The sequence below is a fragment of the Balaenoptera acutorostrata genome, chromosome 7, assembly GCF_949987535.1.
Source record: "Balaenoptera acutorostrata chromosome 7, mBalAcu1.1, whole genome shotgun sequence".
Lineage (NCBI taxonomy): Eukaryota > Metazoa > Chordata > Mammalia > Artiodactyla > Balaenopteridae > Balaenoptera > Balaenoptera acutorostrata.
Genome location: NC_080070.1, coordinates 6,638,120 through 6,656,628, shown reverse-complemented (window position 1 = coordinate 6,656,628; position 18,509 = coordinate 6,638,120). Strand labels below are relative to the sequence as shown.

Sequence of the window (18,509 nt, the reverse complement as noted above, 5' to 3'; positions counted from 1 at the left end):
GAAGGGAACTGTGGGTTTCCTGAGAGAAATAGAAAACTGTGGGTGAAAAACCCATTTCCTTGCTGACTGCTTTTTTGGCTCTTGGAGCCAAGTGGTAAATAAAGCTGATATATGTAACTGTCTGTAACCAACCATTGCTCTGATGACCCTCGGAACTCAAGAACACCGGGAGGGGAGGGCCGGTACTAATACTGGTCCCTCACCCCAAACCCCTGAAGCCAGGAGCCTCAGGAATGTTCCCCCCCACATGGTGGTCTCCCTTTTAGGAGCACTGTTTTCTGCACCACTGCTGGAAGTTTATAACTATAACCAACCGATATCTGAGAAGCAGTGTGGGTAAGCAGGCCAGGGTTCATGATTCGTGCCAGTGGGAGAGTCTGGGGATTTGTTCTCGTTGGGCAAGGCCCAGATATTAGAGTATGACACAATTCCGCAATAGGCATCTGACTTCAATAATACTTCCTTATCTTCTCATCTGTAAAGATGATGGGCTCAGAGGGGTAATATTTTTCTCCCCCAAACCATAGATCTTGCTAGTGACAGAATCAAGACCCACCTACGTTTTCACTGTCTGCATTTCGTATGTTAACGGAGAGACCTGGTGCCCATATGCTAATATGGGAGTGTACGACTGAGTCTCATGGAACGAGACAAGTGTCATGGGCGCACAGGAGGCTGCTAAATGCTGCTAAGCCACTCAGACAGAGACGGAAATCCTGCACCGCCAGTGTAGCCTCGGGAGAAGTCCTCCACACCTTTCAATGCATTAACGCTTGCTTTGTCTTATTTTAAAGGATAATGTCCTCCTCTTCTTATTTTTTTAGATGAAACGATTCTTTTGTGTGAATTTGGTATTCTGTAAAAGTGTGGGCTGGGCTCTTGGTGGTGGGACTGGGACATGATGTAAGGCAGGTGGTCTTATAACTCACTGAGCTCATAATAGCCTGGCAGTCAGCCTGTTCCCCTTAAGAGTTTAGGAGACCTTAAATGGCACTCCCAGGCCTTGATTCCTTCGGCTTCTCTTTAAAAAAACAACAACAGTTTTTTGGTTTTTATTTTGGTGTTGTGAATGAAAAATGTTGCTTGCCATATCAGCAAACAAAGGATGCCACGGCCATCAGGCGAGCAGCCCCTATCACCGCCCTCCCCACCCCCACAGTGAGTCTGAGGGAACTCAGGATGGAGACAAACAGGCCGCCTGCTGCCACGCCCCCAGCCACTGCAGATCCCCAACCGTGTCCCCTGAGGGGACTCAGGATGGCAGAGAGCAGGATACTGGCCCTAGACAGCTAAGGTGCATATCAAAGGAATGACTTCCATGAGCCCAGACTCTTGCATCTTCTCAGATAGAGAAAAGCACTAAATTCATTGACTTGTTGTCTTGATTTTTTTTTTTTTGAGTTAACAGTAATCTTTTCAAGTTCTGACTACCTGTTCTTTTTTGCAAAATTCCTATACATCCTGGCTCCTCTCTTACCTGTTGGGAGTCAAACCACACAACTCATCTCAGAACTTAATGAAGCTCAGGTTCTTTATGTCTTGGCACAGAAATAATTCAGTGAGGGACAAAGTGATGGGTGAGAAGTGGATTTATTAGTATAGGATGTTTGTGAAGGATACAAGGGTCAGGCAAGAGGGGCCTGCCCCGACAACTAAGTGGGCTACATTTTTCTCATCAATGGATAAGTAGGGAGGGGGAGAAGACCACCTTCCTCCTCATTCTTTGAGTAGATGGCAGGCTTACATCATTAGCTCCTCCTTCGCACCAGGTGGGGGAGTTTTTGACCCTATATGGTCCAACTGGGACTGTCACGGCGCTATTCAAATCAGCAGAAGGGTGGTAACATATACTCAAATATGTTAAATCATCTCAGATTTCAATATGGTGAGGGTCTTCCCCTTTGGAATGTCACCTTTCCCTTATATTTCTGTCCTTGGTATGTGCAGAGGTGCATGTCCTAAGGATCATTATCTTGCTGATGTCGACCAGCAGGATGCAGGCCTCATTTTTTCACTTAATGGCCTGGGGCATATCTCTCTCATGCTTTTATTTATGACTTTATTGTTAAGCAAGCCTGCTTTGTTTCATGATGTTCTCATTGCTTTCTTGAGTGATAGTTAATTTACAGTTGTCTCCCAACGTTCCCTCTCTATCCTTAATCCCCTAGCGGAATTTCTAAGACTCCCTGTGTAACTATCCTACTCCATCCTCAACAGGAGCAGTCCCTCACAGCCAAGAGGCTGCCTCCTGGGCTTGAAGTGCTCAGAAAGTCGACCGAATAAAACAGAATTCTCAACTTTTAGGTTGTGCTTTTTTTTTTTCAGTTGACAGTTTTGGTAACCAATCACAAAGCGCCCCAGAGCAAATTTCTCTCCATCTGAACTCTACGAGGAACCAGAGCCTTGGTACCAGCAGAGGCCTCTTGTGCCCACCTGCCTCCTCGGAAGGTCCAGACGAATTTGCTTGAGTCTCTCCTGGTTCTCGGATCTCCCAATTATTAATTGATGATCTTGAGTTTTATTTGGCAGTGTCTTTACCTGGCTCCCCAGTTCAAAGATATTGGGGAGTGACCCCTTCTAGATGAAAGATACTAGGGCAGCCGGTTGAAAAACACTGGGATTTGCTCAGTTGGAAGGATACTGAGTGGTCTAGGACGAATGGTTTGATAAGAGGCTGACCTGACATCTTTCCTCAAATTGGCTATCTTCACAAGAATTTGTCAGGATAAAAGCACACTAGTAAATTTTATCCCCAACAAATTCAACTTTAAAATGGGAAATAGATTCTCTCAGACAAAAATGAGGGGCATTAGAAAACCAGCCTCCGACTAAAACTCCAGCCAGATTCATGTATGTACAGAGCTCATACTTATAAGTACCTACTGAATTGGAAATTAAAGGAACTCTCACCCTTAAAATGGCCACGATGGGGCTCTTTTATTGCCTACGAAGTTAAATTAGAAAAGCCGGCTTAATAAAAACATCTTTTCAGTATTCTGATCTTAAAGAAACAAAAGCCCTTCAAGGGGGGACTGGCACTTCTCTTCCTGTGCCTTTGAAATGTCAATGTTCTACCTGATCTTTGGGCGTTTCGGTGTGTGCCCCTGTGTGTTGAAGACTTGGTCTCGTTACGGAGTCCACGCTTGCTCTGCTCGCTGCATGACAGGCCAATAAATCTGAGACGAGGTGTTGAGGCCAGGAATATGGCTTTATTCGGAAAGCCGGCAGACTGAGAAGATGGCAGACTAGTGTCTCAAAATAAGCATCTTATCGGGGTCTGGATGCCAGCTTCTTTTATAGAATCAGAGAGGGAAGTAAATAAAAAGGCAGAATAGAGAGGGAGAGGTGGGGAGGAAATAAAGAAAAAAGGCCGTCAGTCTTGCAAAACATCTCCTGGAATGGCCAGCTTCGGGGAGGGGATGTATTAATTTCTTCTGTCTTGCAGCCCTCCACAGGTGGGTAGGATTCCCTGAAGCAGGCCATTATGTATGATTATAATCACAAAAGCAACGAAAAGCAAAGGCTAAAGGCAAAGAAACAGATCCAACATGCAGTCAGAACTGGCTCTTTCCTGTTATGGTCTCTGCCATCCAAAAGGTACCTATAGGTGCACATTTAGCAGCCAATCAAACAGACGTGGATTCTGAGCAGTCTTTTGCCTCTGTCAACTTTCAGGGTTTTCTTTTTTTGTTGTTGTTGCCATCTTAACCTTTGTTGCATCAGCCTGTACTTTCTTAGACTATTTTGGGGAATAAACCCTCTGGATCTTCTTTACGTGCATCCTTTGCACCCTCTTGTGGGGAAGCCTCTTGCATCTTATTGGTTTGAATCACTATTAATATTATATCTCATTAATGGCCAGATGATGGATCCTTGAAATTGGAAAAACCTCTAAATCGGTAAATTTTTAGAAAGCTCTCATTATAAACAGATGTTTTCTTGGTGAAACCGCACACCTCAATTGGGACTCGAACCCACAATCTTCCAACTGAAACTGCACAACTCATCTCAGGGCTTAATGAAGCTCAGGTTCTTCATGTCTCGGTGCAGCAGGAATTCAGCAAGAAGCAATGTGACAGGTAAGAACTAGATTTATTAATATAGGACCCTCACGAAGGATACAAGTGGGCAAGCAAGAGGGCTCTGCCCCGAGAACTAAATGGGCTACATTTTTATAACCAAAGGAAAAGTGGGGAGGGAGAGAAGACCACCTTCTTCCTCATTCTTTGAGTAGATGTCATGCTTACGTCATTAGCTCCTCTTTCACGATGGGCGGGGGTGTTTTTGACCCTATACGATCAAACTAGGACTGTCATGGCGCTATTCAGATCAGCAGAAGTGTGGTAACATATACTCAAATATGTTAAGTCATCTCAGGTTTCAGTACAATGAGGGTCTTCTGCTTTGGAATGTCACCTTTCCCTTATATTCCTGTCCTTGTGTTACCAAACCCAGGTTCAGCTGCTAGCCGCTCAGAAGCCGATAATGTAAAAGGCAAGTGTCTGTAGAAAGGAAAAGTGTTTTAATCAGAAAAACTGGCAATCTGGAGAGAAGGTGGACTCATGTCCAGAAACCAATTCCGAAGACTCTGCTCAGCCATGACAGTTTTTAAAGGGAAAAATGGGGGACAAGAATCTCAGTGAATCATCAAAGCAAGAAGTTGGGTTCTGCATCCTTCTCCATTGTGTGCAGGCTGGCTGGCTCTCTCTTTAGATATTATCTTGCCTGTGTGATCTGCCTGCAGGATTGCCTAGGAGGCTACTGGGGGCAGAGAGCTGGTCATTCCTTAGCTACTTAATTCTTCATTCTTCGTTTAATCTAGGAAAAGGTTCAACAAGGTAGACGAGGCATGGTGTGCATTCAGGAGAGCTCAAGTCAGGAGTTAGGTTAAATTGCCTAGTGATCTCATTCCTGTAATCAGGTTATTTTAAGGTTAGAGGGGAATGGAAATAGGCAAACAGGGAAGCGGCAAAAGAGCTGCTTTCCATTCCCCACTGTTAAAGATCACTCCATTTCTATGGGGTTAGGGGCAAAGATTCATCTGCTATGACTTCATGCTGGCGTAGGGCGCCATCTTCTCAGAGTGGAAGCTGTTGACATGATGGGTCTGTCGCGCCTCTTTGCTGACAATTTTAGTTGCCTGTTTACATATATGAGCAGAAAAGCTACAATTCTTTGGCTGTCCACAAAGATAGAGATTATTATGAGCAATAATGTTAATCGCATTCTCTTGAGGCCAGTTCCTGGAATTGTGCTGGCCCTAGATTCAGTACTGCTCAAGATGGAGCAGCTTATGTCATGGCTACAGTCTGGTTGGGGAGGGGGGGCACTTCAGGGTTCTGCGTTCTGCTCCGTTCCACTTGGTCCTAAGGATCAGTATCTTGCTGACCTTGAATATCTTGTGCTTTTATATATGGCTTTATTGTTAAGCAAGCCTGCTTTGTTTCATGATGTTCCAATAGCTTTCCTGAGTGATCATTAACTTAGAGTGGTCTCCCAAAGTTGCCTAAAGTTCCCTCTCCATCTATAATCCCCTAGTGGGATTTCTAAAACTACCTGTGTAACTATCCTACTCTATCCCTATCACTGGTATTTAAAAATGGGTAAATAAAATGAATGTTAATAAGATTAAAGGAAAAGGTTTTGATAGAACATGACCTAAGGTTGGATGGTCCAAAAGGACCCCCCCAACTGGTCCCCAACATTAAAAGGCCCCAATCAAGTCCACTCTATTTACCCCAGTTTAAAATAAATAAATATGTATATCTATAATATATCTCTCTATATAAAGGGCAGAAGGACAATTACACTGAGATACCTGAACAACGATTACCTGAGGCAGCAGTTAGGCCAGGTAGTCAAGTTTAAAGATTGACAACAGGGCCTGGGTCCCTTGGCTCAACTCCTTTCTGGGGACCCAGAGTCTTTTTTTTTTTAATTAATTAATTTTTGGTTGCATTGGTTCTTCATTGCTGTGCGCGGGCTTTCTCTAGTTGTGGTGAGCGGGGGCTACTCTTCGTTGCGGTGCGCAGGCTTCTCATTGCGGCGGCTTCTCTTGTTGCGGAGCGCGGGCCCCAGGCTCTCGCGGGGCAGTAGTTGTGGCGCAGGGTCTTAGTTGCTCCGCGGCATGTGGGATCTTCCCGGACCGGGGCTCGAACCGGTGCCCCTGCGTTGGCAGGCAGATTCTTAACCACTGCGCCACCAGGGAAGTCCCTGGGGACCCAGAGTCTTTTATACAAAATAGATTAAATGGTTGGGGATAAAAAGAAACAGAAACTTCTAGGAGTCCTTGTAAGAACAAGCCTTGGTTTTTGTTGTTGTTGTTGTTGTTCCATAAATTAACCCATTTATTGTAGGCTAGCAATGTTTCAAATGGTGGCGCTTCTACTGGTCCTTCAATTCCTTCCGTCTTCTGATGGCTGACTTTACTGTGACGGCAGAAGTGGTGTCGTAGGTCCAGCACCACCAGCTACAGTTTTCATGCGGGAACCACAGTGCGAAATGCCCACAGCTCGTCTCTTCATCTCGATTTTGCCCCAGAAGGAGCAAGAGTACTTGGCGTGCTGGCTGATTTCAATTGTCTTCACCATTTTCCGGAGGGCGGCACCGTAATGGGTCCCGTATTTACCCACCATTCTGACCTTCTTGGTGCATTTAGCCATGTCGCCACCACCTAGGTCTGAGCCCAGAGAGGAGAAGACCTGTTGATTGGCTCCTAATGGAAACTAAAGGTAAAGGTATAAAATGATAACATTGAGATGAAAGTTAATAAAAATTGGTATATGTAAATAGGCTTTATATAAGATGGTTACATCTCTTGTTTAGTTATATTGTAGGGTAGACATGTTTCACTGGGGATTACTTCCCTTGTGTGGCATTATAAGACAGGGCTTATGCACCTGCCCCTGAGGAAATATTTATTAAACCAACTAAAGGAAACTGATAGTGTTACCTGGGACTGTACAACATAAAGGAAAACTAAGAACTAATATTCAGGGGCTAATAACAGTGACAATAGAGATTGATCTAGAATAGATCTAACCTGTGCACTTAAAAGAGGGTCTTTACTGAGTATCTACCGTAGGCAAGCTTTTGAAGGCATGATAAATTAAACCCTAAAGTTCTAAAACACAGAACTCTTAAATTTCAGTTTCGTTGAAAATCTTCTCACTGATATAGAAAAGCAAATTAAAGAAAATACAGTTAGGCAAATGCATTTTTAAGAGCATTTACGTGACAGACGATTTCTATTACTGAAGCAAACTTGGGTCTGCTCATCCGCACGCAGTGAAGCCAATCGACTGACACTGGATTGTGCTGGAGAAAAGCGCCGTGTTGATTGTAAGATGCCAGTACCAGGCTCCTCTCTTATATCTTGGGAGTGGTCGCTCAGAGCTAGCTGAGGGGCTGCCTCCGGGGCCTCAAGTCCTCAGAAAGTCTGCTGAATAAAAGAGAATTCTCAACTTTTCGGTTGTGCACTTTTTTCTGTTGACAGTGTTGTGTAAATTGTTGACAAAAGCTAGAGTCTCCAGAGAATTTCAAAGCTAAACTCCTGAGAAAGCCACAACTTCTCTCATCACTGAGACTTTCATGGTCCATCTGGGCCAGACGTGTGGGTAGGGAATGCGGAAGAGCACATTCTAGTCAATTTGCACTGCTCAGACCATGTAATGCAGGAGGGGAGTCTTTGGGCCGTTAGGAGGAACAGAAAGCAGGCAGGGGAAAAGGTAGAGGAAAAGAGAAAGGTGATAGACTAGATTCCTAGAGCTGCTCTAACAGATTATTACAAACTACGAAGCTTCAAAGCAGAGACATTTATTGCTGCAGAGTTCTGGGAGTTCACACTCAAAGTGTTGGCAAAGCCATGCTCTCTGAAGGCTCCAGGGGGGGATCCTCCCTTGTGTTTTCCCAGCTGCTGGTGGTTGCTGGCAATCCTCGGCGTTCCTTGGCTTGTAGCTGCATCACTCCAGTCTCTTTCCTCTTGCATTTTACTATAAGCAGCAAGGAGAAAGCAGACTGCACCTTCCACACTGTACTTAGAAATCTCTTCAGCTAAATATTCAAGTTCATCACTTACAAGTTCTACTCTCCACCCAGCAATAGACTGGCGCTATCCCTAGGATACACCAAGCCACGTGTCTGACTTCTTTCTTCCCCGAAGAGCCCTGCAGTCTCCCAGTGCACCCAGGAATGATGATCAGACACTGTGACTGGCTTTCTGGGCAAGATTTAGGTCATTTACTAAGGGCCTTTTGGATCCACCACAATAACCCCAAACAACAAGTATAACTTTGGCAATGTTGGTGTGATAACAGGCACACGGAGAAAAAGCTTTCAACTTGTCAAAGCTGAAGCACCCACCAAATTATGGGGCAATATTTCTGTCTCTTTAAAGGCAAACAGTTCCTTCACTGGCTCCACCCAATCTGCTTCCTGGCTCAGAGGTTTCAGAGGGTGCAAACATTTTCCCCTCATAGTTAAAGCAAAAGCACGGGCTCAAACAGCTTCTTTGGAGAAAACTTGACAACTCATCAACTCCTTCAAAAGGTGAGCCTGGCTGAGAAGAGGCCCCAGAGGATAGAGCTGCGAGGGGCAGTAGGATACAGGGAGTCCACGCGGGGGTGGGCTGTGGCCCGAGAAGGGACCAGGTGGTGTGCAGGCAACGCAGGAAGGAGGATGCTGCCAGAGTGCTGGTGGTGGAGGGGAGAGAGGGGAGGAAAGACGTTTATGAGCATAACGTCCATACAGCTCATATTCAACAGGACAAACCTTAGCTGAAAACTGCACCGTCTGTCTAGTTGCTGTTGTGATGGACATTGAGTACCACTTGATAACCCAGAGTTTTCCCTTAATAGGAAATGAGTGTCCCCAAGGCAGGTCTTTAGAGCTGGAAGGCAATTCAGAGGCCACCCAGTCTAAACCCCTGTTTCTTGTTTTTAGTTTAATTTTTATTTTATATTGGAGTAGAGTTGATTTACAATGTTGTGTAACTTTCAGGTATACAGCTCAGTGATTCTGTTATACATATACGTATATCCATTCTTTTTCAGATTCTTTTCCCATATAGGTTATTACAGAATATTGAGTAGAGTTCCCTGTGCTATACAGTAGGTCCTTGTTGATTTTCCTGAAAGAGGATCAGAACCCCTGAGAGCATGGTGACTCTCCAGGGATTACCCAGGTCACTGATGACACAGGAACTCTAGAATTCACTTTGAATTCTTTCCGACACTTCACAGAGAGAAGCTGTGTCCCTAATAGGGTGACATATGAGTTGCGGAGCAGGTGCTATGCAGAGAGGATTAGCTATTCTAAAAAAAACATGTATGTGAGACCCCCCTCCTTGCCTTCCCTAATTATAGGCTTGCTAAGCAGTTCACCATTCGGGAAAGAGTGTGGACTGTCTTCCCCTCATCTGCCTCTGACCTGATGTAGACTACAGAATGACGGGTCCGAGAAGGCACAAGAAGAGGCAGTAGTGTGCAGTGCTTAAGAGTGAGCGTGGTAGTCAGACAGCCCTTGAACTGGAGCCCTCTCTGTTCCGCACCTATTGGCACAATGACCTTGGGCGAGTGTCTCAGAATTCTTGAGCCACATCAGTCTCGTCACTTAAAAAACTCAGGTAATAAAGTGAGCTTCCTTGCAGGTTAGTTTTGCGAGTAAGTGAGACACAACTGACCATTGAACAACACAGATCTGAATTGTGCGGGTCCACTTATATGTGGAGTTTTTTCAATAAATGCACATTCAACTCTCCATATCCCTGGTTGTACATTGGCAGATTCAACCAAAGAGGATGGAAATTTCCATCCAAGGTAGGTTGAATCGGCCAATATGAAAACCCGATATGGAGGGCCAACTGTACTAGCCATTTTACATGAGATATTGGAGCATCTGCAGATTTTGGAACATGTTGGGGTCTTGGAATCAATCCCCCCTCCATATTGATATGGAGGGATGACTGTAATATACAAAACATATTTATTAGTGTGCTTGGTATACAGTATACATTCAGTAGCGGTTACACTACACCCAGGTTATTTTTTTTATTGTGGAATTTTTTTTAACTTATTGAAAGATAAAGGGAATAATATAAGCAACTGCCGTGTACCTATACCAAGCTTCAACAATTATCAGTTTATGCCAGTCCTGTTTCATTTATATACTCACCACTCCCCAGCCACCCCAGATTACTTTGAAGCAAATGTCAGACCTTGTGTCACTTTATCAGTAAATATTTGAGTATGCATGTCTGAAAGATAAAGACCATTTTAAAAAATTACCATAATCAGACTTCAAAAAGCAATGAGAATTTCTAGAAAATTACCAGTTATATTCACATTGCCCTGATTGTCTCATAATTTTAAAAATTGTTTGAAGTTGCGCCCAAATGAGGTCCATAAATTGCAATTCATTGATATCTCTTAAATTTAACTTAACACATAGGTTTCTACCTTCCTTGTTTCTTGCTGTAAAATTTCTTTAAGAAAGGGGAAGTCTTTTGTCCAACAGAATTGGAAGTGTACACTTTGTTGATTACACCCCAAAATGTCCCTTGTCATGCTCTTCTAGTTCCAGTGTTTTGTGTGCATTCTGTTTAGGGAGAAGCTTGGTCGGATTAAAGCTTGGCTGGTGTTTTGGTGGGAGTACTTCACAAGTGCAGTTGTTAATGTCAATCAGAAGGCACATAATGTTTGGTTGTCTCAGATATTAATGATTACCTTGAGTATACGTTTCCTTAAGGGTCACAAATTATGATATTCTAATTCTATCATTCTTTCTTCATTTATTAGATGGAATAATCCTATTAAAAAGAAACTTCCCCTCAACAATTCTTTCATTTCCACGAGGCACAGTTATATAAGAAAGACAAGATAAATGCTTTGTTCTTTCCCTTTGTCAACGTTCAGAATGACATACTCCTAATATACTCCAAAGGGAACAACTGACTTCTTCTGAGAAGATGGCATTGCTATGAACACATAGATTTTAACTTATTTGATATATTTCAATCCCTTGGAATCATTATTCTTATCGATGCTCAAACTGTCTCATCTTTGTCCTGTGGGGGATCGTCTTCAAGTTGGCTCTTAAGTCCTTTTGATGCGATCCTAGTAATTTTTTTCATAGCATCCTTACTGTCTAGTATGACAAGACGGTCTATGCTCAACTCGTACATTGCCTGGCCCAGACCTGGAATCCATGCTTTCTCCTGAGAGCCCTGAATTTCTGGCGGGAAATGGCATTTGAAGGTTACAATCTGCACGAAGGGTGCTCACTGTCACTGGGCTCGTCATTGTTTTTATGCCTTTTCAATGGATTTCAAAACTATAGAAACACACACACGCACATACACACAACTAAGAGTAGGATTCCCGAAAACAGTTTTTTGCAGGTGTTTTTGGGGGTGGTGGTGCTTAACTATATCCTACTGGGGATGGACAAAGAAATTACTGCATTGTCAAGTCTCTAGGACCAATTTTTTTGTGGTTCATCCACCACACAAAATACAATCTGGCTAGTTTGTTTCATTTGCTTTGGATTTTTACTAGTATTTTGAAATATAATTTTTGCTGTATAATATATGCTTTCAAGATCAAATCTATGAAATCTAAGTATATCCAAAGTAGTCTAGTTCCCAGCTTCTATCCCCAGCTTCCCTCCACCCTGTTTCTTCCATCCCCATATACGTAACTTTTTTGTCTGCTTTCTTTTCCGATTATCCTGCCATTGTTTTTACGTATGAATGAAAAAATATACATATTACATTTGATATATGTAGGCCCCAGTCCTCCTTGTTAGAGAAATGATAGTAAACTCTACATTATTTTTTTCACTTGGCTTTTTTTGCTTAATGATATATCCTGGAGATGTCTCCATACCTGGATATAAAGATATATCTCATTCCGTTTTACAGTTGGCTAGTACTGCACTGCGTGAATATACCTTAGTTTGTTCAACCAGGCCCATACTGATGGGCATTTGATAGGTTTTTTGGTCTTTTGCTATTTCAAATAGTGGTGCAGTAAACAGCCTTCTGCATAATTTGTTTCTGTATTTTTGTCAGTGTACCTTTGGGATAAATCCCAAAATTGAGGTTGATAATCAAAGGGTAAATGCACATGTACTTTTGCAAGATATTGCTAACTTCTCCTCTAGATGTTTTAGACTGCTTTTCCATTCGCACTAGCCATGTGGGAGAGCACCTGTTTCCCCTACACCTTTTACCAATATATTATGCCAGCAAACTTTTGGATTTTTGCCAAACCGGTAGGTGAGAAATAGTATCTTAGTGTAATATTAAATAATTAATTTAATTTTTCTATGTTTTGATATATTTTTCTCTATTACGAGTGAATGTTAATCTCTTTTTATATATTCAAAGGATATTTACATTTTTTTCTTTGAACTGTTTATTTATATCTTTCTCCATTTTTTATCGAGTTGCTGGTCTTTTGTTTCTCTACTTTTAGATATTCTTTGTTTTTTTTAAATTTTGTAATTCAAGTATAGTTGATTTACAATACTGTGTTAGTTTTAGGTGTACAGCAAAGTAATTCAGTTATATATTTTGTTTTTCTGATTCTTTTGCATTATAGGTTATTACAAGATATTGAATATAGTTCCCTGTGCTATACAGTAAATCCTTGTTGCTTTTGTATTTATATATAGTGGTATGTATCCATAAATCCCATACTCCTAATTTATCCCTCTTCCACCACTTTCCCCTTTGGTAATCAGAAGTTTGTTTTCTATGTGTGTGAGTCTGTTTCTGTTTTGTAAATAAGTTTATTTGTATTTTTTTTAGATTCCACATGTAAGTGATATCATATGATATTTGTCTTTCCTTGTGTGACTTACTTCTCTCAATTTGATAATCTCTAGGCCCATCCATGTAGCTGCAAATGGCATTATTTCATTTTATTTATGGCTGAGTAATATTCCATTGTATACATGTACCACATCTTCTTTATCCATTCATCTGTCAGTGGACATTTAGGTTGTTTCCATGTCTTGGCTATTGTAAATGGTGCTGCTGAGAACATAGGGGCGCATGTATCTTTTCAAATTAGAGTTTTGTCCAGATATGTGCCCAGGAGTGGGATTGCTGGATCCTCTGGTAACTCTATTTTTAGTTTTTTGTGGATCCTCCATACTGTTCTCCATAGCGGCTGCACCAAATTACATTCCTACCAGCAGTGTGGGAAGGTTCCCTTCTCTCCACATTTTCTCCAGCATTTATTATTTGTAGACTTTTTGATCATGGCCATTCTGACTGCTCTGAGGTGATGCATCATTGTAGCTTTGATTTGCATTTCTTCAATGTTTAGTGATGCTGAGCAGCTTTTCATGTGGTTGTTGGCCATCTGTATAGATATTCTTTGTGTAAAAGGAAAATTGCCCCTTGCCCCTCTTTTATAGAAGTTGGAAAAAAGAATTTTCCCCTAGTTTGACATTTGTGTTTTAATTTGTATATGGATTGTTTATTTGTTTGTTTGCCTCACATTATCTTTTTGATTTTTTTTAACTTAATTAATTTATTTATTTATTTATTTTTGGCTGTGTTGGGTCTTCGTTTCTGTGCGAGGACTTTCTCTAGTTGTGGCAAGCGGGGGCCACTCCTCATCGCGGTGCACGGACCTCTCACTATCGCGGTCTCTCTTGTTGCGGAGCACGGGCTCCAGACGCGCAGGCTCAGTAGTTGTGGCCCACGGGCCCATTTGCTCCGCGGCATGTGGGATCCTCCCAGACCAGGGCTCGAACCCGTGTCCGCTGCATTGGCAGGCAGACTCTCAACCACTGTGCCACCAGGGAAGCCCAATCTTTTGGATTTTTATGTAATCAAATTTAGGAGTCTTTTTCCCTACTCAATTTCAAATCTTAGAAATATTTTCCCCACCCCCAGGTTACAAAGATTTAACCATGTTTCTTCTAATATCATATGGATTTTTTTGACATTTAAATTTCTAATCTATTTGGAATTTGAATGGCATCAGGAAGTGGATGCCGTTTTATCTTTTTCTGTATTGTTATCTCAGTGTTGCTTATTAGTCCATCTTTTTTCCCATTGATGTGAGATGCTGCCTTATTGAATATAAATATAACATAATATAATTGAATTGAATATAAATGAATATAGTGTGATCAGTTTGGTCTACTCCTGAATTTTCTGTTTTTGTTTCACTGTTCTCTCTATTCGTGCACCAACATCATACTGCTTTAATTATAGGAACTATAATGTTCTACTATCTGGTAGAGCTAGTCTTCCCTCATTTTTCTTTTCTTGATTGCCAAGGCTAATTTTCTTTTTCCTTCATCCAAATGAACTTCATAATCAACTATTTTAGTTGCATGAAAAAAAAGCGATGAAAAAAAATTTTAATATATATTTATGTAAAATCATGTTAAAGAAGTATCTATTCATTTAAATTTTATGATTTAAACATGAATCAGTGTTGGGCTTCCCTGGTGGCACAGTGGTTAAGAATCCGCCTGCCAATGCAGGGAACACGGGTTCAAGCCCTGGTATGGGAAGATCCCACATGTCGTGGAGCAGCTAAGCCCATGTACCACAACTACTGAGCCTGCGCTCTAGAGCCCGTGAGCCACAACTACTGAAGCCCACGTGCCTAGAGCCCATGCTCTGCAACAAGAGAAGCAACTGCAATGAGAAGCCTGCACACCGCAATGAAAAATAGCCCCTGGTCACCGCAACTGGAGAACGCCTGTGTGCAGCAAGAAAGACCCAATGCAGCCAAAAATAAATAAATACATAAATAAATTTATTTAAAAAAAAGAACATCAGTGTTGAATTTGGCCAAATGTCTTTTTTGCACCTAGTTCCTTTTCTTCTTAACCTATTAATGGGACGTGTTACAACAATTTCCTCATGTTGAACCACCCTAGTATTTCTGAAACAGTAATACTTAATCAAGGTGTATTGCTTTTTAGTGTCTAATAATTTATTTAGGATTTTTGAATCAATACTCACACATGAGACATGTGGATCGCTTTATTTGTTGGTGAAATCGTGGTTAGCTTTTAGGATCAACATTACACTTGCTTCATAGAAAGAGCTGAACGTTTTCCTTTCTTTTTATGTGATCAGGAATTGTTTAAGTAGCACTGAGATTATCAGATCTTCAAAGGTTTCAATTAATTCCATGTGAAATCATCTGGACATGACTCTTTTGTGGGGATACTCTTTAAGTACTTTGTTATTTCTTCCACAGCAATTGAGCTGTTTATGCATAATAGAATATTACACATTTTCAGGGAGGAAAAGAAAGAAAAAAAAGAGAGTTGGGAATGGTTCTCACTTGCCCAAATTGACCCTTTTTCCCTCTCCTTCCTTTTCTTAAGATCTTGTGGGTACCTAAGCCCCACGGCCTCTTGATATAAACATGGCTGATGCCCAGGACAACGCTCTGAGGATCGTGCTGGTCGGGAAGACTGGAAGTGGGAAAAGTGCCACAGGAAACACCATCCTCGGGGGAAACGTATTCCAGTCTAGGCTTGCTGCCCAGGCTGTTACCAAAACTTGTCAGAAAGCATCCCGGAAATGGGAGGGGAGAGACCTTCTCGTTGTTGACACCCCAGGGCTCTTCGACACCGAGGAGAGCCTGAGCACCACCTGCAGGGAAATCAGCCGCTGTGTCTTCGCCTCCTGCCCCGGACCTCACGCCATCGTCTTGGTCATGCAGCTGGGCCGCTACACGGAGGAAGAGCAGAAAACCGTGGCGTTGATCAAGGCTGTGTTTGGGGAAGCAGCCATGAAGCACATGATCATCTTGTTCACTCGCAAAGAGGAGCTGGAGGACCACAGCTTAAGCGACTTTGTGCGGGGTGCGGATGTAAAGCTACGAAGCATCCTCAAGGAGTGTGGAGACCGCTGCTGCGCCTTTGGTAACAGGAGTTCAGACCAGGCTGAGAGGGAAGCTCAGGTGCGGGAGCTGGTGGAGCTGATAGAGAAGATGGTGCAGAACAACCAGGGGGCTTACTTTTCCGACGCCATATACAAGGACACGGAGGAAAAGCTGAGAGAGCAGGAGGAAGTCTTGAAGAAAATCTACACTGATCAGTTAGATAAGGAAATTAAACTACTTCGAAAGGAATATGTCCATAGACCACAGGAAGAAGAGGAGGAACAAATAAAATTGCTAATGAAGAAGCATGATGAACGAATGAAAAATATAAGGGAAGAAGCCGAGGAGAATTTATTTCAAATTGTTTTCAAGGGGATTAAAAATATGCTTTCACAAGTATGGCAAATGTTTTGGAAGTAGTGTAAATTGTATTTTTACTTCTCAATTTACTATAACTTGTTAATATGGTAGTTTGCATTTTCCAAAGAGGGCTAAAACCATATCTTCTTTCTGACTTCTTCTTACAATCTGACCTTGTTACTCTTTCCATTGAGTTATGGGTCTATGTCCCCTGCCTTGAAATTGGATGGACTTTGTGACTGCTTCGATAAATTCTGGGTGTTTGAAGCAACACCATGTGACTTCCAAGGTTAGAAGGGGAAAATGCCTCCTTGCTGTCTCGGGGTGCTTGCCCTTGGAATTTGGCCACCATGTTGTGAGGAAGCCCAAGTCACCCGCATGAAGAGGACTTGAAGTCACTGGCCCACTCCCCTGGCTGATATTTCAGCTGCCCGCCAAAAGCAGCTTGCCAGCCATGCAAGCGAGGCAACACCAAAGTGCATTCTCCAGTTGCCTACTGATGAAGCTGCAAAGAGCAAACGTGAGCCATCCCCACGGGGTCCTGCCCAAATTGCAGATTCATGAGAAAAATAAATGATTGTTGTTGTTTTAAACCACTAAGTTTTGGGATGGTTTGTTATGCAGTGAGAGCTAACCAGAATGAAATATCTTCCCAGCACATTCCCCACGACTCCCGGCTCCCCACTGTCCTTCTACACAATGCCAGTGAATGTAAGAGGTTATGAAATTGACATAAGCAGGCAATGGTCTATTTCAGAGAGTTCAAAGAGTCAATTTAGGAAACTTCAAATAAGAAACCCTGCATACGTTCAGTGTCAGCACCACTGATAATGTGTCTTATTTCAATCCACATCTATGAGTACTTTGTTAGTGAAGCATCAGGCTTCTCTGGCACCATTACTCTGTGGTTCATGGAGATGTGGAGGTTGATAAATCCTCTTATTGTTTTTTTCTCTCTCTCTTTTTTTTAAAGGTACCATCCTAACTTAAAATGTCCCTGCTGTCGCTTAGAAATCTCTTCTGTGCCAAATATTTTTCTTGCCTCTGCAGATCCACAGTTCACCCTTCTTTCACTCTAGTTTTTGCCTGGGAGGCTGATCTATATGGACTACATCAGTGGGATCTCTTGCTCTCTGACTTCTGCTTGGTTTCTGCCAATGGGAAATCCAAGCAGGAGAGCTCTTGACGGTAGAAAAGCAAGGCCAGGGTATCTGTTTTCCTGCCTCTCTCCCTGCAGGAGCATCTCCCACTAGCTGCAACCCTAAGCCGAAGCTCATAACTCCTCCCCTGGAGGCTCTCTACTCAGCTCTCCTTCTGGGTTCCAGGTTTTGTTCACCCCTTAGGGTAAGGATGTAATTTCCTCGCTGTTCCTAGCCCTCTCCCTTGTCATTTCCAACCCCTGTATCCACAGCTTGTAGGAAGGCCCTTCACTAGGCTCTCCTCCAACTACTTCATTATACTAAGCCATCTGTTTTCTGCTGGAATCCTGATTGATACATCTTATGATACCTACTTCTTTTTCTCTTTCAGAGCATTCCCTGACTTTTGTTGTTGTTGTTGTTGTTTTTCAATTCGCTCTAGTGTTTTCTGCCAGCAGAAAAATCTCTCCTGGCTGTTGAAATCTCTGGGACAAGTTTACCCCCATGGACTGTGACATTGGCAGTGAGCAGATAAGAGGTTCCGTCCGGCTAAAATAATTGCAAAACTTCAAAGTTAGAGGGATGACTTTATATCATTTATAATGATGGCAGATAACCCAAACTCAAACTGTTGGACTTTTTACAGCTGTCCTTTGCTTTGCCTGTGAATGTGACTGAGAGTATTTACTGCACTGGTGAAATTTAGGGAGGCAGGGATTCGAGATCAAATCTGGAGACAATAGGATCCCAAATACCTGCTCATGCTAAGGGTCGTCACAAATATCACGAATGGAGTAAAGACAGCATGGAAGAAAAGCCCATTGTGAGAAAACATTATATGTTGTGACATAACACCGCTAGTCCAAACTGCTATTCCCGATAACACAATTCTTATATTTAGAGGTAGTTCCTTGTGAGTGATTCATCAGTGCACTATTGTCTCTAGAGAGCGAACTATTCATGCACTGTCCTGACACCTTTCATTTAAGAACTGTTTAAATGATATTTTCTGTCAGCAACTTGCAGAAACTTTATGAATTCAATTAACTTGTGTGTATCTAGGCATATGTTAGGGCCTATGGAGGATGCAACTTATATTCCACTTTGGAAGGTAAGTCATGCCCAGAGGGGAAATGAGTAAATC

The 18,509-nt window shown here is 42.4% G+C and overlaps 1 protein-coding gene and 1 pseudogene across 1 annotated transcript; one reads left to right on the top strand and one right to left on the bottom strand.

Moving 5' to 3' along the window:
- Positions 1 to 6,374: 6,374 nt before the first annotated feature.
- Positions 6,375 to 6,662, bottom strand: LOC103006903 (60S ribosomal protein L37a-like; annotated as a pseudogene).
- Positions 6,663 to 8,458: 1,796 nt separating this feature from the next.
- LOC103007188 (GTPase IMAP family member 7-like) lies at positions 8,459 to 16,785 on the top strand. Its single transcript, XM_057550296.1, has 2 exons — positions 8,459 to 8,547; positions 15,364 to 16,785. The coding sequence occupies exon 2, from the start codon at positions 15,405 to 15,407 to the stop codon at positions 16,284 to 16,286; it is 882 nt and encodes a 293-aa protein (XP_057406279.1). The 5' UTR covers positions 8,459 to 8,547; positions 15,364 to 15,404; the 3' UTR covers positions 16,287 to 16,785.
- The last annotated feature ends 1,724 nt before the right edge of the window (positions 16,786 to 18,509 follow it).

What these genes read in the sequence shown, in the direction of transcription:
- LOC103007188 (XM_057550296.1), top strand. Translation starts at nt 15,405, where the DNA reads ATGGCTGATGCCCAGGACAACGCTCTGAGGATCGTGCTGGTCGGGAAG.